General features: G+C 34.2%; 1 protein-coding gene and 1 long non-coding RNA gene across 3 annotated transcripts; one reads left to right on the top strand and one right to left on the bottom strand.

Moving 5' to 3' along the window:
• The first annotated feature begins 1548 nt into the window (after positions 1 to 1548).
• On the top strand, positions 1549 to 2870 carry LOC136230670 (RING-H2 finger protein ATL78-like). Its single transcript, XM_066019823.1, has one exon. The coding sequence runs from the start codon at positions 1600 to 1602 to the stop codon at positions 2209 to 2211; it is 612 nt and encodes a 203-aa protein (XP_065875895.1). The 5' UTR covers positions 1549 to 1599; the 3' UTR covers positions 2212 to 2870.
• A 1692-nt stretch (positions 2871 to 4562) lies between these two features.
• Positions 4563 to 10569, bottom strand: LOC136230280 (uncharacterized). 2 transcript variants are annotated; one of them, XR_010689335.1, is made up of 6 exons: positions 10123 to 10569; positions 9631 to 9986; positions 8199 to 8343; positions 7851 to 8018; positions 5903 to 6049; positions 4563 to 4750 (listed from the first exon to the last, which is right to left on the bottom strand). It is a non-coding gene; the product is annotated as an uncharacterized lncRNA (long non-coding RNA). The 2 variants fall into 2 exon arrangements; XR_010689334.1 differs by lacking the exons at positions 4563 to 4750; positions 5903 to 6049; positions 7851 to 8018; positions 8199 to 8343 and adding exons at positions 8350 to 9145; positions 9355 to 9389.
• Positions 10570 to 27496: the final 16927 nt, after the last annotated feature.

Below are 27496 nucleotides of genomic sequence, written 5' to 3'. Positions count from 1 at the left end.
TACAAATTTCCTTGTTATTTTCATCCATCTGTTGTTATAGAACGATGCAAATAAACAATTACAAAATATCTTAATTGTCTAGATATTGAAAGCGCTCTTTTACGAAAGAATTGCAACCCTTGCCTTAAGTCTTTGCTCAACGTTGATATCTCTCTTTTGCTAAAAGTTGATTCACTAGTGGAGTGTCCAAATAGAATGGATAATCCAATTAAGTGTCCATTTCACATTTGAAAGACCGAGAAGAAACTATGTAATTTTTTTTAAATTTCTATTTTACATATATAATTGGTTTAATACATTATTTGCTCCCTGGATTTGTCTAAAAAAATTGATTGGCCCTCTGAACTTTCAAAGTGTGCCAATATCTCACTGAACTTGCATAAAATGTTCAGTTAGCCCCTTGAACTTGCGTAAAATTTAATCAATTGATCACTCGGTTGTAAAAAAAGTAAGTTAAATGCAAAAGATGTATTCCACGCATCTTAGAATGTTATTATATAATTCAAAAATAGATTAAAAATGAAGTTATTACTTGCTTATCTATAAAATTTGTTTTCTCTAATATTAGAACCGTATACCCTAATCTCCGTCGTTTTACTTTTTTAAGACGCGTGCAATATATTTTTCGCATTTAACTTATTTTGTTACAACCGAGTGATCAATTGATTATATTTTATGCAAGTTCAGAGGGATATTGAGACACTTTGAAAATTCAGAGGGTCAATCAAACTTTTTGAACAAATTCAATCCGCAAATGATGTATAATTTTCTCCACTAAATAGTAAAAAGAATTATATGTATATATACTGCCCAAAACATAGCTATAGAAGATTAAAAAAAACATAAATACAATAAGGAAATGAAGTTCTAGTAGACTAACCGTGTGATACAAGAAACCAATATACTTCTATCAACTTGTAGGTACAACATCAAAGATTTTCTTTAGGGAGAAAAGGTAAAATTGTATGATATTATTGAAATATTGCCAAACATATTTTATTGTTAGTGTAATTTATCGTTATTAAATGATACATTAATTTGGAAAGAAGTGATTAAATTGAGTGGGATTGGGACACAATAAATCTATTGGGTCCGGTCTATTGTGTTTACTCAACGATATGATATTTGTTGGTTCTGACTCAAAAAAGAAAAAACTTGGAATTCATAACACTTTAATGTATCAAAACAATAATGCTCTATCATTTACAAAAACCCACTCATCTCTATATATAATTCACTTGCAAATTAAACATATTCTTTCATTACTCGACGAAACTTCATCAGTCTTCCCTATATATGACCCAATGGATCCCTAATGGCATTTTGAGATACAACTTTCATTAGAAAGTCCATTAAACTATATACCTTTTTAGTGGAGCATCCTTCAAATATTAAACAATAAAATAACTCTTTTTCTAGGCTAAAAACACATTGAATAATTTAATTTAATAAGCTTCTTTAATTGTTATATTAGCAAATTGAACCCTTAACCTTTCCCTCTAAAAAATTTATGTATAAGTACACCATCCATAAGCATAAGCATAAGCAGCTACTTTCAACAAATCTCCCATCTTTAATCTCAAAACAATTTTAGAAAGAATGTCAACAACTAAACAATTTTACTCCAGAAGGTTGCTACTACATAACCCTCTTTTCCACTCCCCGACTTCAGCAAGTTCCCCTCTTCCCCATGATTCATCGTTGGAGGCACCCTACTCCGGCAACAATTCATTCGATGCAAATGTTGTTATGGTGCTCTCTGTACTTTTATGTGCTTTGATTTGCTCATTGGGATTAAACTCAATCATCAGGTGTGCACTAAGGTGTTCAAATTTGGTAGCTAATAATTCATCTGGAAATTCGTCATCATCAGCCAATACTGGGATCAAGAAAAAGGCATTGAAGACTTTCCCAATTGTAAATTACTCAGCTGATCTGAACCTGCCTGGTTTAGACACAGAGTGTGTGATTTGTCTCTCGGACTTCACAGCTGGGGAAAAAGTGCGACTTCTTCCAAAATGCAACCATGGATTCCATGTAAGATGCATTGACAAGTGGCTAAGTTCACACTCTTCTTGCCCTAAATGCAGGCATTGCTTAATTGAAACATGCCACAAAATTGTTGGGTCTTCTGAACCTCAACAAACCATTGTTACCATACCTATACCACTTGAGCCTGAAGGTTTGATACGCAATTACAGGGGAAATTAGCATACTTGAGCCTCAAGGAAGTTGATGTCACAAGCAATTTTCCAAATTGCTTGTCAATTTAATTTTGCTTCAGCCTATCCGGAAATATATGGAATTCTCGGTTGATAAACAGGAATATATTGTGCAGCTGGAACAAGTTGTGCTTCTGACGAACAGTCTCTGATTGTTCTGCAGTAAATGTTTCTTCAAGTTGAACAAACACAACTTGTTCTGAAACATTTTGTTCTTCAATTAGGACAACCTCTGTTGTGCTTGTTCCCTTCAAGTTGAACAAACGCATGATTGTCTTCAGTCTATGATGCAAGGAAACTTTTCATGATATGCGCTTTCACAGTTTCTGACGGACAGACAGACGTGGAAAGGGGAAACTCTCGGGAAGCAGAAACGGAATCGGAATTGTTTGAGTGACAACTTTAGCTCTTAGAGAGTGAGGACTCTTCATTTGATCAACTCTCAATCAATGTCATTTGTAACTTGTATTCACCAAACATCCAATGACCTCAAATTGTGTCCTACTCCTTTGGGATATTGTCATTATTAGTTACTCATCAATAAGACTATCACATTATTACAAAAAAATTCATGTTAGTTTTTCAATAATATTGATGAGTAAAAAATAGTTACTCTGTGTATGAGATACAAATTGAATTTACGGATATATGTACTTGACTTAACCATTAGATCACTACATGGATTAGTGTCATAAGTGATCATTATGATAATTATGCCATCCTTAGACATGAGATCACCATATCCTACATGAGTATCATTACGGTACAATCAAATATTACCTTTAGCCAAATAATTATAAATGTTGTGACTAAGCATAGTCTGAATCTGAAGAGGAAGTTGAGTGATAGATATTGAATTTGTCTATCTCAATATATGACAGAGATATATCATTGTGCCCCTCGATCTATGAGAGTGAGAAACTCATGGTCGTGCTCAAATTAAATGATAAGGATATCATTTCAATTTGTTTTAAAGTCTATTTGGAGATCGAGATACAATATAATTGAATAGTATAATGGTGACTAGTGCTTTAGGTATAAGTAACAAAGTGATAGTATATTATAGTCTCCACATGAATAGAACAACTGAAAATTGCTACTAAATGACTTAGAACAATCAGGTTCGTAGGGAATAATATTCTTTAAAGTTGGTGAATTAATGACTAATTGAGACAATCATAAAATGAAGCAACAAGTTTGAGGATCTAGTAACCAACAACATGCAAATTCAATGGATTTTCTTAAATATAACAAAGAACAGTCTGGAAGCACAACCAGAACAGATGGTGAATACACAGATTTCTCTTTAAAGCAAGTGAATGAAATTAAGAAAATAAATCTAAGGTATTTTTCACAAATCTCACACGAGTCGGATGTACCTTGTTCTCAAGATTCTTTAGAATCATACATACTAAGTCTCCTTATATTCACATAATTTATAAGCATTAAGATAAAAAAAAAAAACATTTTAACATTTTAATCCTGCAATTGACATGAGAGGTGCAAGAGGTTTTTTCATGAGAAATGAACTAGTGCACTTTTGATATTTTATATTGGATTATAAGGATTGTAAAAAATGTTAACTTAATTGCAGGCTGGACATCCATGGTTTTCTATCTTGACAACACTACAAGAAAATCGCTTTTTAGCAACGTAAAAAGTCGTTGCTAAAAATATTTTTGGCAACGATTTTCCCTCTTTGGCAACGACTATTGCTCGTTACGAGAAGATCCGTTGCTAAAGGGCTTCGCAACGACTTATCTGTCGTTGCCAATTAACGGTTTTTGGCAACAACATCCTTGTTGTGAAAAAACTAGCGTTGCCAAATTCGGTGCGCATAAGAGGAGATTAAATTTATCTTTTACAACATTGTATGACGTTGCTATATATGTTTACATTTTGCAACATGGATGTCGTTGCCATAAATATGCGGTTTAGCTACAATTGAAGCCGTTGCCAAATATTATTATGTATTGCAACAGTGTATGTCATTGCTAAAAATATGAGGTTTAGCTACAACTGGTGCCGTTGCCAAATATTATGACGTTTTTGCAACAGTTTATGTCGTTGCTATATACGTTTCCATTTTTACCATATTGTTTAATGTTTTGCAACAATGTTTGTCGTTGCCAATTATTTTGATGTTAGCAACACCCGTTTGGCATTCCTATATATTCCGATGTTGTAACAAGTTTTATTATTGCCATATATTCTGATGTTTGGCAATGAATTGTTGTTGCAGAATAAAACTTAACAACGATATATACATGACAACACTAAAATGGAATGTTAATTGATATCCATAATTAAATACCAAGTTAATATATATTCTTATCTACATAAACCATCATATCTGATTACATAGTCCAAAAATTTCAAGGATTGCAAAAGGCTTGAGTATGAATTTCATAAAAATTATAACCACAAGTTAGATAACTACAAAAAATGGTCTATTATCTCAAGCATGGATTCCTCTTTTATACTCCACTTTCATTCAATGATCATCACTGTCATCATGAAACTCCCTCCTAAATAAGAACAAGAAAAGAAAAGAGAATAAGTAAATATATGAATAGGGTCATGATAACATAAAATGAACATGATTAACATATATCTTTCAAGAAGTGATCATGAAATTGACTATCATGTATAATAGAAATCCTTGTGCAAAATCCTATGAAATTTGTTATAATTTCGGTGCTATAATAATGTAAATCATCAAACTATAGGAAAAAAAGAAAAAGAGAGGCAGAATATCAAAAAATGGATGATCAGGGACTCTTAAAAACATATAACTTCAAACTTTTTACAGATGTTTAACAGTAATGAAAGGGGAACCAACAAACTCAAAGAATTTGCATAATTAGCGAGAGACATGAGATCAAAACTTGTATATATGATAAAGTTAAATTCAAATTAATTAAATTATGGATAGCTCAAATTAATTAAATTATGGACAGCTCTCCTATAAGTTTAAACCAATATAAGAACAATGTTACCAACAAAGTCCTACTTAATGTCTAGGATTGGAGGAGTTTAAATTACGGTTGCTCACATGCTCTTGCATCTTAATTACTTTTAACTATCTTGATTTTCTCATTTTTAATGTGCATCTCGAGGTCTATTATTATATTAAACAGAAAATTCTTGAGGTTTTTAATTGATGGAGTTCAGTGACAAATTAAACTGTACTGTAAAACTCATGTTTTACAAAGAACATCAGACAAATATCAGATTGTGTTTTTTAGAGAAAATCTTCTTCTAACTCTAATTACTGATAATTGAGCATGGTGTACTTAATATTTGCTTAATTAACGAACATTTATATAATCAGAGGCTAATTACGTGAGATCATACAATGCTAATTATTAATGAATACTGGACACCCCTGCATATTAAAACACCGCTCTTGTCTTTTACTATCAAAGATTACTTACTAAGCCTTTGAATGTGTGTACTTAATATGAGCAGCAAAAGTTTCAGCCCTCCATTTACAAAAATTAATACCAAAATTCTGTACTTGTTGAAACTCGATTAGGCAATTCCCAAAATTTCATTTTTCTTAACAATTGCTCTCTAACATTTCAATCATTGATACCAATTCTCATATAAAGTATAAATTCACAAACAAAACTCTATCAATTAAAAGATAACTTAAAAGGAAGTATAAGTTATGGTACCTTTGTGCTTAATTCAACTATGTCTAATTCTAAAATCCCCACTGCCAGCCGATTTATGTTGAGATGAAGAAAGGAGTCTAGTTATCAGCATCTCAAGTTCAGTAAATTTGAAACTTCATAATTGCAGAACAACCCCATTAACTTTAACTGCTAGCAGAAGAGAAATAATCCAAATTAGAAGGGATAAAGTAAAAGAAAATGTATGATTTGGTATCAACCAAAATTGGTAAAAATTTCCCCTGCCCATATGCAAAATAGCACAAATATAGGCGCAATGTACAAAATAGTACCAATATAGGCTTAACGTTTAAAAAATGTATCAATTTAGACTCCGAGAACAGATTGGACATGTCATTCCTCTTACTCCGTTAAGTTATGTTATCGATGCCTAAATTGGTAACTTTTTACACGTTAAGCTTATATTGGTGCTATTTTTATACATGGAGCCTAAATTTATACTTTTCCAAATGCCAGATGCCTATTTTGGTATCTTATCCCTAGAAAAAACAATAATAAACTAGATAATATAGGAACTGAATATACAAGGATATAAAAACAGCATAAAAAGAGAGGTAAGTTCGTCACAATTTTGACAAAACTATCCTAGATTTCTCATATCAGCATAAAAATCCTTGTCTTCTAACTTTCTTAGCCTGTCAACTATATGAGAAGTTCTACATGCACAAATGGAAGCATACAATTACACTATAAACCCATTACCAAATTAGCCTAATCAATTACCCAATAGATGCTTCAAAAAAATTACCCAAATAGACAATACAAATCAATTATCAAAAGCTTAACCTGGAGAAACTTATGGAAAGAAATAAACCCAAACAGAGTAACCTAACCTATTATCCAAATAGACAGCATTATCACATTAGCATACTAATTAAACCAAATACCAAACATATTAGAATAACTAGAACCAAATGCCCAGAATATTTACAAACAAAATTATATTAGATACCTAATTATAATATGCTAAGCAATTACCATCAGTTAACCAAAATAACCTCAATTTTTGTTCACCCTCGAATCATCTAACAATCGAAAACAATTAAATTCATGTAGTGCAGAAGAAATCATTATATTTCCGTTACGTGATTATTTATGCAGTTGAATTCAGAGATTTTGTAATTTGAATTTTCAGATTTGATTGCATATATAAACCAAGAAATATTTGCACATTAGAGCTCATAAACCAAGAAATATTTGCACATGCTTGAAGAAGAAATATCAGAAATGACAAACATGATACATAACAAACTACAAACACATAATCATTAGAGCTCAGAAAGAATTGCAGGGATATAATGAGATAATTCTGCTGTAAGCGACTGAAAGCCGTTCACAAGTTGCGTGTGGAAATCCTGATCATGTTCTCCGATCAGTCTAAAATGTACACGAATAGCACGTTTACAAACAGCCATGAATTCTAGGAGTGCAGCAGAACTATCGACATGCTTGAGGGACACTGGGAAGATTGCTCTGTTCTGGTGATAGGAAGATAGGGTTCAGATAAATGCTTTAGGAAAACAGAATCATAGAAGGGGCAGAGCAGAACTATCAACATGCCATTAGAAATGGAGGTTAGAGAGGGAGGTGAATCAGAGTTAGATTGCCGGAGATGAAGGTCAAGAAAAGAACAAAGAGAAATAGGCGAAAGAGAAGAGAAAGAGGTCGACCATTTATAATCTACATATGTGAGTGTTGGGGCAATAAGAAAACATGATATCAATTAAATGAGTATAGAAGAAATTAGCAACTAATACAGTATAGGATTCTATAAGCAACTAATACAGGATAGGACTCATAACAGAAAATCAACTTGCAAAATCTATTATACTCTGACTATTCAACTAGATAAATTTCCTTAGAAAGATTATAATAAGCAATGTTATGAAGAATTTCTTTGTTTGAAATGTAAAAATAAATGAATGGTTACCATATTTCACCAGCATGGCCATGTTCTCGGAAGTTTGTCAACTCGCCTGCATATGCAGCAGCCCAATAACTTTGTAGACCTAGAGCACTGATGTTCCATCACCATCTGGTTACTGATCCTCCTTATTACACGTGCATAGAAGTCAAATTCCTTAGAACCACTTGAAAACTACATCAAATCAACTGAGAGCTCTATTATTTAAATGACAGGTATACTCAAGTTTCATGGAAATAAATATATAAAATAGGCATCCCAACATTTGGATGTATTAAGGTTAACTTCTGCATCTCATTGACAGCTTATAGACAAGAAGTATTATCATACAAGTTTTCAGGGACTTTAACTTACACAGATGGCTGTGAATGACCAAATGCATCTCCTGAACCTGACCAAGGGGGCGGTTCAGTTATGGCTTTTGCTTGAAGTGCAAAAGGGTTCTCTCTTGAAGCATTTGAGGAAGATATACGTTCCTGTTCTGATGAGCCTTTAAATTCTGAAGGCATACCATATATAGACACACAGTAAATAGTTATAATATGATAAGCAAGTACAGTAATGACAACTATTTGTAAGACTAGCCTCTGTTCTAGTAGTTAAAACATCTTGAAGCTCTTTTGTAGCCCCCATAAGTTTTTCCTTCAAGGCATCAAAGACAACAATGGAATGAACAACTCTATCCTGAGAGAAATTGCCATCAGCCATTTACATGTTTTGAAGGGTTTGCAGATCCATAAGACCTCCACTCAATATCGTAATATCATTCTTTCTAAAAGTGGTTAACACCTATGTTTCAACAGTCAATCGTCAAAGATTGATGGTCTTTTTGCAATTACACATCGACAAAAGAGAAAGAAAGAGCACAAGTAAGCAAAACATCACCAAGCCATCAAAAATATACTTTCCACATACATCCAATATCAATAATGACTAGAAAAACATTAAGAATTGGTGCTAGATTAGCAAGACCTGTAAGGTTTCAGTATGGCATATTTTAGTAAATGTGTAACAAGTACATCATTTGATGTACACACAACAATAAAGCATTTAGATAACAAGTCACTACTGTATAGTGATTTCAGAACAGTACATTTTGACTAATACAGTAATATCTAACGTGTAGTTTCAATTACAATATGATCAAAATTTCCTCTCTTTTTAGCCACTAGTTCAGCTATCATTCTCACAAGATCACCCCTCACTGTACATCACAAACAACCATTGTTCAACATAATAATGTCTTCAGCTCTAGTAATTTTTGCAGCAACTACAGAACCATCAATGTCAACTTCACCGTACTGCAATTCAACATTAGGAGAGGAAATTATACATCTGCACACTATAAACGTACTCTCACAAGCAGGACTATAATAATAAACTTACAAAAGTTTGAGATTTTGTACCATGGTCATAATGATACAACAATATACATAGAGACTCCCATGATTATAACAAAAATGGTGGTTTAACTAATAAGCGAACAGCCAAAAACAATGCAAACTAATACCTCATACTCAATCACTGCTATGCGCTTCCCATGGTCTGCAGTCAATATATGGTTAAGTAATGTTGTTTGTTCATCAACACAAGGAAAAATGTCAGCCCAATTAAGTCCAGTTGAGAAGAAATTCAAGAAAATGGAAATTTTTAACTAACATTTGCATTGACCATTTAGAAAGCTTAATAAGTCAGCAATTACATTTGAAGTAGCATATCTTCTTAATTTTAGTACGAATTAATACAAAGGGAAAAGGTAACAACTAAAATAGAAAGATTACAATACCTTTCCAGAACCCAATTCGATCATCGGGAGGAATCTTGGTGGTGAAATCACAATCCTCGGTCTGGGGGGATGCGGCGGCAAAAGAAAATCTACGGGGTTTTTGAAAGATGGTTTGGAGAAACCGAGAGCGAGGATTGTAGAATGAAAGGAGCGGGCAGCTTGAATGGATAAGGTGGGTTGAGGTTTGAAGAAAAGAGGAAGGAGTGAGGTGCCACTAGTGGAAAGAGGGGTTTGTTGGCGAGAAGAGAAGGAAATGAAGGAGGTGGCTCTTGCTATATCCACTGATAGTGAAGCCATGTGCGGGAAGAGAGAGAGGTTGGGGTTTTTAATGGGTTTTGAGTTTCCAACTCCACTTCCTAAGCAAAACACAAAGAAAAACTGATTGTAAACCAAGGTCATAAATACATTGAATCTAAACCCATAAAGGAAAACACAAGAACATGAAGGAAACATGAAAAAATAAAGAAATTAACAAGAGATGAGAAGAGATACCGCGAACAGAAATGAGGAAACCCCACAAATCTGCTGAAGAAGGAATAGAGGGGCTCGTTCAGTCCCAATTTCAGAAGATGAGTGTGAGAAGATGGGAGCAGACCTAGGTCGAACAGGAAGGAGAGCTTTTTTGGCTGAAAGCGTGAACTTTGTGTCTGATTTTAGGGGGGAATGAAATATTTGGAATGAATTTTAGGTCACATTGGCGGCAAATTAAAGATTAAGGTTATTAATGGGTGGGGTTTTTTATAATTAAAAGGTGGTTTGCATTACCATGGAAGAGAGAGAGATGCATTACCATGGAAGAGAGAACCTACTATCTGAAGAAGTTGTGGGTAAAGGATGAGAAGTGGGATGCTCTGCCAGTATATCGTGAAGGAGTTTCTCTTTGTCTAAGAGGGATGGGAAGCATTGGTTCCTGAAAAATCAGTATATCGTGAAGGAGGAGTGCAGTGCCAAATGTAGATGATTTTTTTTTCTATTATTATTATTTATTGAAAAAAGTGTATATTTTTAATAATTAAATTAATTATAATATTTTTTTAATATTTGGCAACGTCAATCCGTTGTAGCCAATAAATATACATTAAACACAACAATAATTTGTCGTTGCTATATATGTCTTATTTTACTGCAACGACCCCGTTATTGCCAAACATGATGCAATAATTCTCACTCCCGCCTCCGCGAAAAGTATGTGGAGGGAAAGGCAAAAATACATGGAGGGAAAATATTTGGTGAATTATATTTCGCAACGACCCAAAACATTTGTTACCAAAAATATGTTTCGCAACGACGGAGTCTGTAGCTATATATATATTAATGTATATATTTTTAATTAATCTAATAAAATTATATTGCAACAACATGATGTCGTTGCTGTAACCTCTTCCATTAACCGCAGTAACCTGGTGTCGTTGCAGTAAATGGTGATATATATAGCAACGACAATTATTTGTAGCTGTAAATGAAATAATTTATAGCAATAAACTTCTTATTGCCAAATATATTGCTTGTTTTGCAATTTTCTTACCTTGCGAACTTTTTTTAAAGAGAGTGTGGAAACATTTACCGTAACAACATTTGGCAACGACCAAAGTATTTTCGTTACTAAAGTTAGTTTTTAGCAACGTCATTTTATTGGCGTTGCCAAAACTTGTTGCCAAAAAGCGATTTTCTTGTAGTGCAAGGACATGAGTTTTTAGAGGCACTTATCCATCCTTCTGTTGGAATTAATTGGATATGGATCCAATTAGGCCCGCCCGAAATGGAACGGGTCCAAACCCAATAAGAATTAGGGTTAGGTGATCTATTTATTCAGTATAAATAGAAACCATAATCTATCATAATTCTAAGAGAATTAGAAGAGAGTCAGAAATTAGGTTTTGAGATACATGATCTCCAGAGAATTTTTTCTCTCCTCTTTTTCCCTAAGCCGTCGCCCCTCTCTCTATTTTTTGGATTCGTCGTCGCTTTAGTTCGTGAACCAATTGTCTTCCTCTCCCAATTCTATTGGCGTGGTTGAAGGCTTGACCGATGATACTAGATCGGGTGATTGATCTGAAATCCTTCCGCTGCAAATCAAGAACGGGATCTGCGCTACAAGAGGTAACCCGAAACCCGTTTACTTATTCAGATAAATATATATGTTGTGAATATATGCTTATCCCGACATTGGTATTAGAGCCATTGGATCTAGTATTCCGTCTTTACCACGAATCCGTTTGCGTTTGAATCTTTTTTGAAAGATTAAAAATAATTCATTGTTATTATTTTTTTATGATAATACACTGGAATTGATTGATTGTGTGATTAAATTGAATTAGGGTTCGATTTAAACGTTTTTTAATCAATTAAACCCGTTTTAGGTTTCTGTTACCTTTTGATTTTTCGTTTCGCTCGTCAAATCGAAAAACCGACCACACCATCGAGTCCAGAGACCCCGAAAACCCTAGGTTCCATATATTTTTCATCGCCGGAATCGGCCGGGAAGGCGGCGCGTGGCCTTCATGCGCCACCTGGGGGGAGAAAACGCGACTCCCCCCAGCCCGCCACACGGCAGGCGCTGGTTGGCCAGCCGGTGCCGCGCTGGCGCCAGCTGGACCAACCAGCGTGCGCCACATGGCAGAGGCCCCTCCACACATGGTAGGCGCGTCTGGGCGCGTGGGGCCTCTTCCCATGACCAATTTTTTCCCGTTTTTTACGGAAACGCGTTTCTGAATTTTTCTGATTTTTTGGGTATTTTTTTAAAAATTTTGGATGAGCAGTTTATACAATCTCTTTTAATTAGGGTATATTAAATATTTTAAATGTTTTATAAACTCTCTAAAAACATTTTATAAAATTGTTTATGTGTTATAAATGATTTTAAATCAGATTTTGACGGAGGTCATGATCAAATAATATTATTCTCCGGCCTTCTTGAAACCCTAAAGTCCGCTCCAAGACTCCATAGGCTATATTTGCATAGCTTTAACAGTTCTGGCTTGAATTATGAACATTCCGTGTTATTATTCTTAAATGAGCTGAATGTCACCTTACCTATAACTGACGATGGAGTGAGACTGAGGTCCGGGAGACAACTTAGGTCTGTCCAATACAGGAGGGTTTTCGGGGAGATGCCTGAAATGTTAAGGAGATCTGTGATTCGTTCCTTCCCTCGCCCGTTCCGTGTAGGAGAAATTCCCTACATGGAAGAGATAGAAGATTTTTATGTTGGTTAAATGAACCATTTTTTGTTTTTGGTGTGGTTGTGGATTTAATTTTTGGAACAAATTTTTTCTTTGGGGTTTATTATTCCAGTGTTATAATTTTTTTTAGGATTTCTATTGGAATTTTTGTTTTCTAATGGATTTTTAATTAAAAAAAAATTCAAATATGTTTGGATAATTTTTTATTTATGGTGTGATTATTCAAATATGTTTGGATAACCTTTGGGATCCTAATTTAATTATTATCAATTTTGATTGGATAATTTTTGGTATGTTGGATTGAAATTGATGAGCTTGAATAATTTTATGTGAGCATTTAATTGCGATTTATTAAATCAGTGATTAGTTATTATTGATTTAATGATTATCTTCGACCTTAGTAGTTAAGATTAGTCAACATTAAGATCGAAATAATAAATCAAAAGTCATCTTAATTCCTTACAACAACCATATTTTTGTAATAAGTTGTAAAATCGTTACTTGTGAGTAACAAAATTCTCTAAGCATTAATGTATCTAATTAGTTGGATCTAATACTAAAGTGTAAAGGGTAATTTGAGCCACTTCGGTCTCATTTTCGAATCGAAATTTAGAATGAAAATTTGATTGATTAGATACAAGTTGTCCAGAGAATTAATGCGTGTATTGAACCTTTAATAACTTCTTACTAAGTCGTGCAATACCATTGTAGATCAGTCATCAATGGCAGCAGCTAGAAAGTCTATAGTTGCTGAACTCAACAAAGACCTGAAATTAAATGAGGATAACTATGAGGTTTGATCAATAAAAATAAAGTATGTGCTTGAAGAGCAAGATGTGCTTGCTCACTTGGATACGGTTATGGCCTAACGTGAGGATGGTGCAACTGCTCAGCTTCGCCGAGATTATACGACATGGAAGAAAAAGGATTCCACTTCCCGCATCATCATGCTGAGTGCCATGGATGATGAGTTCACTAGGAGATTCTGTAAGATTGAGTCTGCCAAGGGCCTATGGGATGCCTTGAAGGAGAAATTCGGAGGCGTGTCTCTGACTAGGCTCCGCTCATTGACAATTAAGTTTGACACTTACAAGAAGAGGCCTGATCATACAATGAAAAAGCATTTAAGAGAAATGTCCAACATGATTAGTGAGCTGAATGAAGCAGGTCATCAGTTGACCAATAAGCAGAAAGTGCAAGCTGTTATCCGCTCTTTGCCAAACAGTTGGGAGCACATGAAGGTGCACCTAACCCACACAGAAGAAACTCAAACCTTCGATGCTGTTTGTCGCCGGTTTGAGCTAGAGGAGGATCGCCTGGCATCGATTAAGATCAATGCTGAAGCCCATTATGTGGGAGCCCACTCAAGCGGGAGGAGTTCCAATCCTCCAAGGCAAAAGCGTAAGCGCTTCTATGGCCAGGGCAAAAAGCAAGCCAAAGAGCCTGTGAATACAAAAAATAGAAAGGGAAAGAGAACAAAGAACAGAAAGAAACTAAAGCTTTCATGTGTGAAATGTTTCAACTGCCAAGAAAAAGGACATTATGCAAATGATTGCAAAGTTTCTAAGGTACACTACACTAACTCATGTGTGAGTGAAATAAATGTATCTAGCACTGTTCTTATAGCTAAACATGATCCTTTGTGGGTTGTTGATTCAGGTGCAACGGACCATGTGACGAAGGAAAAAGAGACCTTTGTCGAGTTCCGACGAATTCCAGTCGGTTCAAGATGGATCTATGTGGGAGACAATGCGAGAGTTGTAGTCGAAGGGATTGGCACATGTAGATTGAGTCTACGTGGCGGTCAAACTCTCCTCCTACAAGATGTTCTCTATGCTCCGAATATTTGGAGAAACCTTATTTCTGTGAACTCTTTGTTAAGAATTGGATTTGCCTTTATTTTTTCTAATAACAGTTTGCATTTAAGTTTGGATAATGAATTCTATGGTTCAGGATATGTACTGAATGGTTTGACTATTTTGGATGTTGAATTATATGACTCTAATAATTTTTCTGTTACTACTTCTTCTTCTGTGGATAAAGATGTTAGTTTATGGCATGCTAGGTTAAATCACATTGGCCAAGATCGCATGAATTGTTTAGCCAAAGAGGGCTTACTAGGTAGTTAAAGAAAAGTTGAATTACCTCCATGCGAACCATGTCTTAAAGGAAAAATGCATAGAAAACCATTCAGAAAGGGTACTAGGGCAGAATTGCCTCTGCAATTAATTCATTCTGATGTCTGTGGTCCAATGAATGTGAGGGCTAGGCATGGGGCCTACTACTTCATCACCTTCATACATGACTATACAAAGTATGGTCACATCTACTTGATGTCTCACAAGTCTGAAGCTTTGAGTTGTTTCAGAAAGTTTATGAACCTTGTTGAAAATCAACTAGATAAGAAGATCAAAGTTTTGAGAACTGACCGAGGTCGAGAATATCTTTCAGATGAATTCAAAGCTTTATGTGATGAGAAAGGGATAGAGCATCAGTTGTCTATCCCATGCACTCCGCAGCAAAATGGTGTTGCCGAGAGGAGAAATAGAACTCTCCTTGATATAGTTCGATCTATGATGGCTGAAGCAAATTTCCTATTGGGGAGATGCTTTGCTAACAGCTACATATGTTCTAAACCGAGTTCCCTCCAAGACTGTCACTTCCACTCCTTATGAGCTGTGGACTGGTAGAAAACCCAATTTGAGTATGCTCAGACCTTGGGGTTGTACTGTTTTTGCTCATGATACCTCTAGCAAATTTGGGAAATTAGGCCCAAGAGGTAGAAAGTGTGTCTTTATAAGATACCCTGACGTATCAATGGGATATGTCCTAGTGGGAGAAAATAGGGAAGGCCGAGTGACAGAATTTGAATCACGAGACGTCATCTTCTTAGAGAACGAGTTTCCTAAGCTAGGAGAAGTTGACACTGATCTCACTCTGTTTGAGGAAATAGATTCAAACGGACCTCTCCATTCGAATGGGAGGAATTTTGAGGATCAAGGTAATGATACCTATTGAAACACCTTTCCACATGATTTTGAGGGCAACAATACCGATCACTACCAGGAACAAGAACAAGGTCAAAGTTCCGAACCTCAAAACGTTTCGAATGTGACAGATCCTTATTTAAGTGGGAGTTTGATTCCAAATTCTTATGAGAATTCGGGACAAAGTCTAAGAGATAGGATTTCGGGTTATGATGAATACATGAGAGAAGTTTATCAAAACTTGGAACCACGCCGTACTAAAAGGCAAAGAGTTGATAGTCGACGATTTGGTATCGAAGGCACAACTCTTTTAGTAACTCCAAATGATGATGCGGAACCTAGAAATGCTAAAGAAGCTTTCACTTCTCCGGAAAAAGACAAATGGACTATAGCAATGCAAGAGGAACTAGATTCTATAAGATCCAACCATGTTTGGGAACTGGTTGATCTGCCAAAGGGTAGAAAAGCTGTTGGGAGCAGATGGGTTCTCAAAGTGAAGTGAAGGGCTGACAATAGTATCGAAAGGTACAAAGCTCGCCTTGTCGCTAAAGGCTATACACAATAGGAAGGAATAGACTTCGAGGAGACATTCTCACCTGTTGTAAGGTTTACATCTATTAGAATAATCTTAGCTATTGTAGCAAGTTTAGACCTAGAGCTACATCAGATGGATGTTAAGACTGGTTTTCTCAATGGAGAATTGAGCGAAGAGATCTATATGTCACAGCCAGAGGGCTTCGTGGTAAAAGGCTCCGAGCATAAGGTCTGCAAATTGAAAAGTCAATTTATGGCCTTAAACAGTCCTCTAGGAAATGGTACCTTCGTTTTCACAATCAAATGATTTCGAATGGCTTCAAGATGCTTGAAGAGGACCATTGTGTCTACACGAAACGGTCGGGTAGAAATTTTGTCATTTTATCTCTGTATGTAGATGACATACTGATAGCAGGAAATGACATAGAATTTGTAAACCAAATCAAAGCTTGGCTAAACTCAAGTTTTGAAATGAAAGATATGGGCGAAGCCGCATACATAATTGGGGTTAAGATTTCAAGGGATCGATCAAAGAAACTATTAGCACTATCTCAAGAGACTTATGTTAACAAAGTCATTGATCGTTTCGGTATACGTGGAAGTAGGCCTGTAGATAGCCCGATGACTAAGGAAATCACCCTAAGTACCAAAATGTATCCAAAGAATCCAAACGAAAAGAAAAGGATGGAAAAAGTTCCATATGCAAGTGCTGTAGGTAATCTAATGTACGCCATGTTGTGTACAAGACCTGATATCTGTCATACCATTGGGATGGTGAGTAGATATCAGTCCAACCCAGGACTAGCACATTGGGAAGATGTGAAGAGGATACTGAGGTACCTCAAAGGAACATCAGATTATTCTCTATGCTATCAAGGTAAAGACCTAAATCTGAGAGGATACACGGATGTTGATTGGGCAGGAGACTTGGACGAAATAAAGTCCATGTCAGGCTATGTGTTCTTGCTAGGAAATGGCGCGATTTCCTGGAGTAGCAAGAAACAAACTTGTGTAGCCCTGTCCACCATGGAAGCTGAATACGTATCGTATTCATCAGCAGTTCAAGAGGCTGTTTGGTTGAATCGGTTCCTAAACAACTTGAATGTAACCAATTGTCAAACCCAAGTCATAGTTAACAGTGATAGTCAATCTACTATAGCTTTCGCTAAGGACCAGAGGTTCCACAGCAAATCAAAGCACATAGAGATTAAGTATCATTTTTTCAGGGACTTAATTGCACGCAAAGAAGTTAATGTGAAGTATATATCTACTCATGACATGGTGGCAGATCCCCTCACCAAACCAGTCAAGAGAGATGTTTATGTTAAACATGTTAGATCCCAAGGATTGTTTAGGATCTAAGTATATTTCTCATTCTTCATTGTTTTATTTGTAAGACATGAATTATTAGTAAAGGTTTTATGAATTTTCATCAATACACGAGTGAGAGTATTTAATTGTAAATATTTGCTGTTATGAACTCAAAATGCATGTTTAGACAGAATGTAGCTCACTCACATGAGCAGTTTCCCCCATTTCGTCAATATGGTGATAAATGAAGGGTGAGGCTGTCTTTGAGCAATTTCGAGAGCTTGTTCAATGATAGAAGCCGTCTTGCTATAGACATGGAAAAGTGTTTCCATTACGGTGCAAGATAACATGTGTTACAAATACATGAAAAAGATTAACAAGTAATCTAAAAGGGCAAGTTTGCGATAACTTATAGCCTTATGTCATAGCCAGAAGTGATCATCATAAGTGATGAACTAAAGTTAGATGTTCAGGCACATCTAGACCCATGCTTCTATATGGTGTTAATAACATGCTCTTCTTCAGAAAAGAATTGAACACCATAACACATGACCCATACCATGTGTGCTTTAGCGACCACGAGATGGAAAAGTAGATTGATCTCGCCTTTTCCTAATGTGAGACTCACGTCATAAAGATGCGCTTCTTGACTATTGTTTATCCTTATAGACCCTAGACTTATTCTAAGAAGTTTAGTCTGATGTAGCTACCTTGGAAAGGGATACCTCGAGGTTGATGAGATAATACCAACCAAAGAGACCATGACTGGATAAGCGAATCAAATTATAATGGACAGAATAATGTTAAGAGGGATAGACATCCATTTGAATCATATCTAAGTGTTTCTATGCTTCACCGTCCGGACACTTATGCATATGTGCATATTTGTGAAAAATAGATGTACTGTAGAGATCCGAAGACTACAGTGGATATGATATGGAGTCTAGGATAAAAGCATACACCACCGACGATCCATGTTCAAATCTAAGATCTATATATCTCTAACGAGTACATAGTTCCAAGTTTGCTACATGAAAATCGAACAGCTATATGTTCTAACGATTATATAGCACTAGAGCTCTCGATAGTATGCCGGTCGCACGAACTATTTGCAAGAGTATGATAGAGACCGAGATTGAGAAAGTTTGGAATAAGTTCCATTGCGTGCGAGTGGGAGATGTTGGAATTAATTGGATATGGATCCAATTAGGCTCGCCCGAAATGGAACGGGCCCAAACCCAATAAGAATTAGGGTTAGGTGATCTTATTTATTCAGTATAAATAGAAACCTTAATCTATCATAATTCTAAGAGAATTAGAAGAGAGTTAGAAATTAGGTTTTAAGATACAGGATCTCCAGAGAATTTTTTCTCTCCTATTTTTCCCTAAGCCGCCGCCCCTCTCTCTATTTTTGGGATTCGTCGTCGCTTTAGTTCGTGAACCAATTGTCTTCCTCTCCCAATTCTATTGGCGTGGTTGAAGGCTTGACCGGTAATACTAGATCGGGTGATTGATCCGAAATCGTTCCGCTGCAAATCAAGAACGGGATCTGCGCTACAAGAGGTAACCCGAAACCCGTTTACTTATTCAGATAAATATATATGTTGTGAATATATGCTTATCCCGACACCTTCAATTTATTGTTTCATAATTTTTAAACTTAGCATAGCGTTTAGAATCAAAGCACTTGTTAGTGGAACTATTACAGCCATATGTATTCCATACTTGGTCTAGTACCTCATTTTGGTATTTTTTGCATTTACTAGAAGTATAATGTTGTTGTTTTGGAATTTAGAAGTAGAAAGTCTTTGTAGATATAATTAGCTCCCTTCAATCCAAACGTTAGAATTTATTGACAGAAAATTACCGACAAATGTTCTGTCAGCACACATTCCATCAATATTCTGTCAAAATATATTACCCATGCATGTATTGCTGACGGATTATATTCCGTCAGGAAAGAAATTTACAACGGAATTAGATGTTTACTGATGGAATATTCCGTCAGTAAACCGTTATTTTCTTATAGTGACTATAGATTGAAAGATAAAAAGTTATAAACCCAGTATCAAAACACCAACTACACATTACAAATAATCATAGTTATAATTGAACATACACTAAAACGAGATAGAACCATAATTTAAGAATGAAGATATATACCGTCAACCAAAATTTACAACCTTATTTTGCAAAATTTCTCACCCAAATGTCTGGTCAAGAACGAATATTTTAATTATCCAATTGCAAATTATAGATTGAATATGCAGTAGATGAGATCCCAACTAACGTGCAGAGAGTGTATTTTTTGTTACCCAAATGCATATTTAATAACATGGAGATGTAGAAACGCAATATATTAATTTCACATGTTTAACAGGTTTGGGACCTCTGTTAATTGCACATCGACTATTAAAACTTTAATTATCTCGGCAGACCTAGCAAATTTCAGCAGTCAAATTTTTCAATTATGGAATTCGGCCATTGTTAGCGGTTTCTGGACTCTTTGGAAGGTTAGAAATGATAGCGTCTTCAATGATGTTAAACCTTCCATTATTCTCACATTGAAGACTATTTGGAAGTGTGTGAAGGAGGCTAGCATTGGGATGAAGGGATATATGCACAATACCATTCTTGATAAGAAAATCCTGGACAATTTCGGAGTCAGGGGCATTGCTCGACCGATTCTTACTGTTTTCTCTCTGAAATGGCAGCCCCCTCCTCAGCGGTGGATTAAAGTTAACACCGACGGGGTTGCAGGCTTGATGGGAGCGGGCGCCGACGGAATCTTTCGGACTTGCCGAGGTTTTCCTTTAGCTTGTTTTGCGCATCCCTTGGGGCAACAACAAGCTTTCATGGCTGAGTTGAAAGCGATAACCATTGCTATCCTCAATGCAGCTGAGCGGAATTGGTTTCCTCCGTGCGTTGAGAGTGACTCAATCTATGCGATTAAGTTACTGAAATCGAGATCGAGAAATGTTCATTGGAGCCTTCTTTCGGATTGGTTGATTTGTCTTGACATTATTCGTACTCGTGCAGTTCGAATTTCTCATGTGTTTAGGGAGGGGAATGCAATTGCAGATTGTCTTTCCAAGTTTGCTGTCACAGCTACCTCAGACTGTTGGTGGAACTCTTTTCCTTATTTTTGCTCTAATACTGTGTTTAGAGATGCAAATAGGACAGAGTATTTTCGCTTTGTTAAATAGGCTTTTGCCTTCATTGTATTGAACTTTTCTTTTTTCTCTTTTTCTTCTCTTTAATAAAGTTTTTTGGTTTCTTGGTCGAGGTTCGGTTGCTTGGTTGGTGCCAACCTAGTTGGGATTAACCTTCTTCCTTCCCTCCTTGAAACTCAGTTTCACTTAAAAAAAACGATTTAGATGTCGTAGATGTAGATGGAGAAAACAGAGAAGAGATTAGGTTTTCAGAGGTTAGCTTGATGAAGAAGATGGGTGAAAGAATAGGTTTATCCAGAACGGCCTTTTATATCTCATATAGAAGTTTGTGCGCTTATACAATTTGGGAACTTATAAAATTTGCCGTTTTTTTGTTTTTAGACAACAATGACAGTTATATATAAATAGTGTCATCTGATGATTATGTATATTTTCGGTTAAAATCTAGTTTTGTTTAGGCCAGATGTGTGTCATCGTAAAACCACAAGTAACTTGTGGTTTTTTGCACAAGTTTTCAGATGATAAAAATTTAAAATATTATCACGAAAAACAATTAGATGACAAAGGAAAAAAATGTTAGTCATATCTTGTGTTTTGAAAGGAGAAATTGCGTAGTGTTGATAAAAAATTAAATAGATGCTATAAATGTAAATAAAAACCAAAAGTGAATAAAACAAGGGTAGAAAAATTGGGAATAGAATAGATAGAATCCATTAAAATATCTAAATTGCTGTTAATCAGATTTTTTTTATTTTTTTAATTATTGGAACTTAAAATTAAAATACATTTAATATTTTATTGGAAAAAGTGTTAAATTAATATTTTAATTTCCCAACATCTTTCCTGTACATTGAATTGGATATTGGAATCGGTGAAATTCATTTATTGTACCCGATTTTTTGAAAAGAAAATATATTAATTATTTTTTAATTATTGAAATTAGTAATAATTAGTTAATCATTTCTCTAAACAATATAGGCTTAACGTTTATAAAAAGGTATCAATTTAGGGTTCGATAACGGATTGGACACATCATTCATATTACTCCGTTAAGTTCTGATTTCTCCCTCCACATACAATTGATAGAACTTAACGGAGTAATATTAATGATATGTTTTGTTCCATTATTAAGACATAAATTGGTACCATTTTTTGAACGATAAACCTATTTTAGTGTTATTTTGTACGTCGAGCCTAAATTGATGAGATGATAAAATTAGGAGATAAAATTTACATAAAATTATAAATGTAAATTAATGAAAGGACTAAAGAGTAATAATGTTATTTTAAATTTTATTTGATCTATTTTGACAATTCACCCTAACAGAATGACTCAAAAGCAATTTATTCAATTCCAGGCTCGAGTCGAGCCGAACCTATACCGAGCTCGAGTCGAGCTCCAAAATTCCAGGATCGACGAGCTTCGAGCTCAAGCTGAGCCCGATCTCCGAACTTATCGAACCGAGCCGAGCCTACCCTTATTCGGTCTGGGGTCGGCTCGTTTGCATCCCCAGTTCAAGTGTTTGAAATTATGGTTTAAAGCAATATGATGTAATTAGGAGTGTCAACGAGGCAAATATTCCTTGTTATCGTTTTCTATAGAAGACTCATCTTAATGGAGATGGATAATATATATTGATTTGATAAAAGTTTGATTAGTTTCAACTTAATTTTTAAACAAGACGAGCTTGGGCATGACGAATCTCAGCTCAAAAACTCATGAGTAAGCTCGATTACATAGTTATGAATAAATTTATGAGAAAAGTAATGAGCTAGTGGTAACAAAGCTCGTGAACAAGCTCGTTAAAAGTTTGTGATCAGCTCACAAACAGAATATTGAGCTCGAACTTGTCAATATTCTAATGAGCCGAACATGGGTATGCCAAAGCTCGGCTCCATTACAACTACGGCTGTAATCGAGCTGATCCAAACCGAGTTTTGTCCTGCTGAAGCTCGACTCATCATAAGGTTAACGAGCTCGAGTCGAGCTTTGAGCTCAAATTTGTGTTTCAACTTGGCTTGTTTAGAAGATCGTTTGTTCACGAGATGCTCACGAACCAGCTCGTTTATCTTGTCAACGAGTTTAGCTCGTGAACTGCTTATTTATTTTAATCACGAGCTTTTTTGCGAGCAGCTCGTTTCTTTTGTTCACAACGAAATAATATCAAATAAAATAATAGAATATTTAGCAAATGAAATAATATAATTTTACATGAATAAACGTTAAAAACCTCATTTTAGTTATTAAATAAAAAAATACTGCAAGGCGAGGGAATTTTTGACAATTAAAAAACATTGGCTTTGCAAATTATCCGAAATTTAAGGTCTAACTTTATAAATTAACGAGACCACATGTGTTTTTTTTTTTTTTTTTGCTCAAATTGACTCATATATGATTTAACTGTAAAATTCATACAAATATATATTATTATTTGCAAACTTTTAAACGGGGAGTACTATCTTACCAATTGACTAAACCATAAAGTTTATTTTTATATTTTGTCAAAAAATATAACTAAAAGAATAAAATTTTGATAAAGAATAAAATATTATAAAAAGAGATAGTCTTAAAATATTAAAGTCATAAAACCCATTTGACTCCTAAACTAAAATTTCAAAGTCAATTAGGACTTTAAACTATCAAAATCTTTAATTAGGTTCATGAATTCAGTAAAAATCATCAATTGAGTCTTCGTCATATCCTAAAATCAGAAACTGTGACTATTCGATATTAACTGTGATGATCTTTGTGTTAGCTCAAAATAGATTTGGGAAAAAAAGGTCTAAAACTATTCAACCAAATGATTTTCGATGAGAATTCAATTAATGATTTTTTGCAGCATAAGGATTCAATTAATAATTTTTAACTAATTTAAGGATCAAATTGATGATTTTGATAATTTAAACGACTTTAATTTTGAAATCATGTTATGCAAATATTAAATAAGAGTTGCTATACATATTTATTTTCATAGAATTAAAAGTGAAATTTGATACTTAAAAATTAGTCAAAAAGTATAATTAAGCCCCTTAACTTTATTTGTTTTAAAGATTAAACCTTTGATCAATTATTTTTCCAGAACCCTTGGTCATTGACTCTGTTATAGATTTGGCTCTTATTGAACTTTTTCGTTGAGTATGGACGGTACGCATTGTTACGGCGATAAGGCCTATTGATGTGGACAAATAAAAATAAGAATTTATTAACTATGATAGAGAGAGAGAGTAAAAAGTTCTTCCAACCTCGATCTTCTCGTTTTATTTTGTGATTTTCAGCATTAGAATCGTCATATCGATCTTCTCTTTTTCCAAATTCGATGAAAAAGTTAAATAAAGGTCGGATCCATAATAAAATCAATAATAAAAAGCTAAATGTGAAAAAATAATTAATCAAAGGTTTGATCTTTAAAAGTTTAAGTACTTAATTATGTATTTTTTTGTCAAATGATTCTATTTATAGTAAATATTATTTAATCAATATACATGCATATACTAAATTAAAATGCATAATAAATGTTATGGTGATAAAACGTAACCCACTAATAAATACTATAACTTTTGCAATTCCTAATAAATAAATACATGAATATAAAATATAAAAATATAAATTTTTTATGTAAGGGTAATTTGGTATCAAAAAAAATTTTCCTCCCATTCTATCCGGATAGCTTTATTGATAAAACAAATATTAAAACTAGCTAATTAACAGAAAATGACACGAAAAAATCTTGAAAATTGCATTAAAAGATAGAGATAGAATATTTCTCGTGATCCTTGATCACATATGTTTTTCAAACACATGTTAGCTAGAGCTTTGATTCCATAATTATAAATATAAATATGATATACATTATTTATGGTTTTAGTTTTTATTTAGAATCATAAAGAATTAGTTCAATGTGGGCGATGAGTAGGTGTAATATTGAAAGTGGAATACATTTAGAAAGAGAAGACGCTTATAGAAAAAAAAAAAAAAGTATTATTTGTGTAATTATTTATTAAACAACGAACACTTTTTGTAAATTTCTCAAAATAAAATCAGTACGAAAGAAACACATCTATACTATATTTAATTACGGAAGCAGAAAAAAATGAGAAGAAGTGTTTTAGAGGTCTTTTTGATGAGTTGTCAACGTAGTAAAAAATCAGATTAAAAATAATACTTTTAATTGATATGAACTCAATTTTTAGTTTTAATTGAAGTTAGATTAATTTTTCTAATTCGGAACATGTTGAAATCCACTCATTTTTTTTAGTTTGAGTTTAGCTAATTGATATGGATTCTATTTTTTATTTTTATGCATTTTGGTACAAATAGATATAAGTTTCACACGATAGTTGTTCATTGAAGTTTGAGACATATTAAATAAATTATTAAAGAGATATTGGAATATTATACTTACAATGAAGTTTATTTCAATATAAATTATGTTATATTATTATTATTATTATTATTATCAAGAGGTTATTTTTTCTCAATTTTCTAGACAATGAGATTGTAAGCGTCTAATACTCTTGATAAGATGTTTATTCTTGAAGAATGTGAATTATGCTAGATACGAATTCAAAATCAAGGTAAATAAAAATAAATTTTGATGCTCAAAATCCTAAAAATGTACATTAATTTTGGATATTGAGATAATTGCTTTTGCAACATTGGCTTATATGATTTTTAACTATTATATTATGGTTCGTACAAATTGTTAGTATTTCAAGAGTTTTTAACAGATGAAAATGAAATATGGCCATAGGACAAATTATTGAAAAATATTAATTAAGAAAATATTATTATTTGAATCTCTTCAAATTCTCAAATGTTGAGCATAATGATTCTAATTAATATAATTAATTTCACATATTAATTATAAAACTTTTTTTTTGTACTGAGTGGTTACAATTGCGATTTAATTCTATTTAACTAAAATTAATTTATGGACTTAATACTTCATTAAGAAAAAATAAAATGTTTAATTAATGGGCAAAAAATATTTTCACTCTCCTCTTTATACGCTTATGTCTCGACATTCTCTCTTATTTAAAAAAAAACCCCCCGAGAGGAAGATGGTTCTCTCCTAATTATCTTTTTCGTCCCTTCATTTTTTTTTTCAATTCTTTTGTTTGTTTTTCGTACTTACAAAATTCAAGAATATATAATTATTAGAAAATATTAATGAAGTCAAATAAGTGATATCTACGAGTATGGCTGATATTCTATATAGTGAAAGAATGAAGAACAAATTGATCGAATGTCTTGATGAGATATTACGAGATGAAAATAAGAGAAATCATCATCTTAAACTGATTCAATTAGATATATTGGGTTATTGTAGCAGAATGAATAATTGAATTCGAATACTTGGTGATCATGAAATTTCATCAACCAAAATAATTATCATCAAGATGAATTTGTGACTAATTCTTACGAATTTTATTTTTTTATATGTAACATATTAAATTGATAAAGTTTCTTCATATGTAGGAATGGCAACGGGTAGGATACCCGCGGGTAGTGCCAATCCTAAACCCTTACCCGTTTATTTGTTAATTACCCGTACCCGTCCTATTACCCTAACGGGTATATTTTTGCATCTCATACCCTTCCCATTTAATTCGCGGGTACCCACAGGTACCCTTACCCGTTAAAAATCAATAAATAAAATAAAAAATATTACAAATTGAACAAAGTATAAATTTAATAAATCATTTATCTAAAAATTGAATAAATTGAACCTTAATCAATAAGAATAAGTAGCTTAGTGGTATCACTCAATGGTTGAAAAACAAAATATTGGAGTTTAAAATCTCAAATATTACATCTAAAAAATAATAATTTTTTTAATATATAAAAGAATTATGACGGGTAACGTGTACCGGGTACCTTGGGGGGTATTCCCATACCTGTCCCATTACCCTAACGGGTAATTATTTTGATCTCATACCCTTCTCATACCTTACGGTAATGGCAAGGTGATTTGATACAACTTACGGGAGCGAGTGATCGAACAAAGGCTAAGGAGGACGGTGAAAATCTCGGAAAACCAGTTTGGCTTTATGTCGGGAAGATCAACTATGGAAGCCATCCATCTAATGAGACAATTAATGGAGCACTATCGAAATAAGAAGAAAGACTTGCATATGGTTTTCATTGACTTGGAGAAAGAATATGATAAGGTACCAAGGGAAGTACTTTGGTGGGCCTTGATAAGGAAAGGCATTTCGCGGAAATATATTGACATCATAAAGGATATGTATGAGGGAGTATGCACGAGTGTACGTACTAGTGTTGGGAAGACTGAAGAGTTTTCTATTACGATTGGAGTGCATCAAGGTTCCGCACTAAGCCCATTTCTTTTTGCCATCGTTATGGATGAACTAACAAGTTCACTTCAAGATGGTATACCATGGTGCATGCTGTTTGCAGATGATATTGTGTTGGTTGATGAGACGAAAGAAGGAGTGGAGAGGAAGTTGGAACTATGGAGACAAACTCTAGAATCTAGAGGCTTTAAGTTGAGTCGAAGTAAGACAGAATATTTAGAGTGTAAGTTTAGCGGCCGTAGGAGTAGGGAGGCAGGGACAATCACCCTAGATGGGAGAGTTGTTCAGGCCTCGGATTGCTTCCGGTATTTAGGATCTATTATCCAAACGGATGGAGAAGTAGATGGAGATGTTGCTCATA

Source organism: Euphorbia lathyris, chromosome 5 (assembly GCF_963576675.1).
Source record: "Euphorbia lathyris chromosome 5, ddEupLath1.1, whole genome shotgun sequence".
Taxonomy (NCBI): Eukaryota; Viridiplantae; Streptophyta; class Magnoliopsida; order Malpighiales; family Euphorbiaceae; genus Euphorbia; species Euphorbia lathyris.
This window is presented reverse-complemented; position numbering and strand designations above follow the sequence as displayed.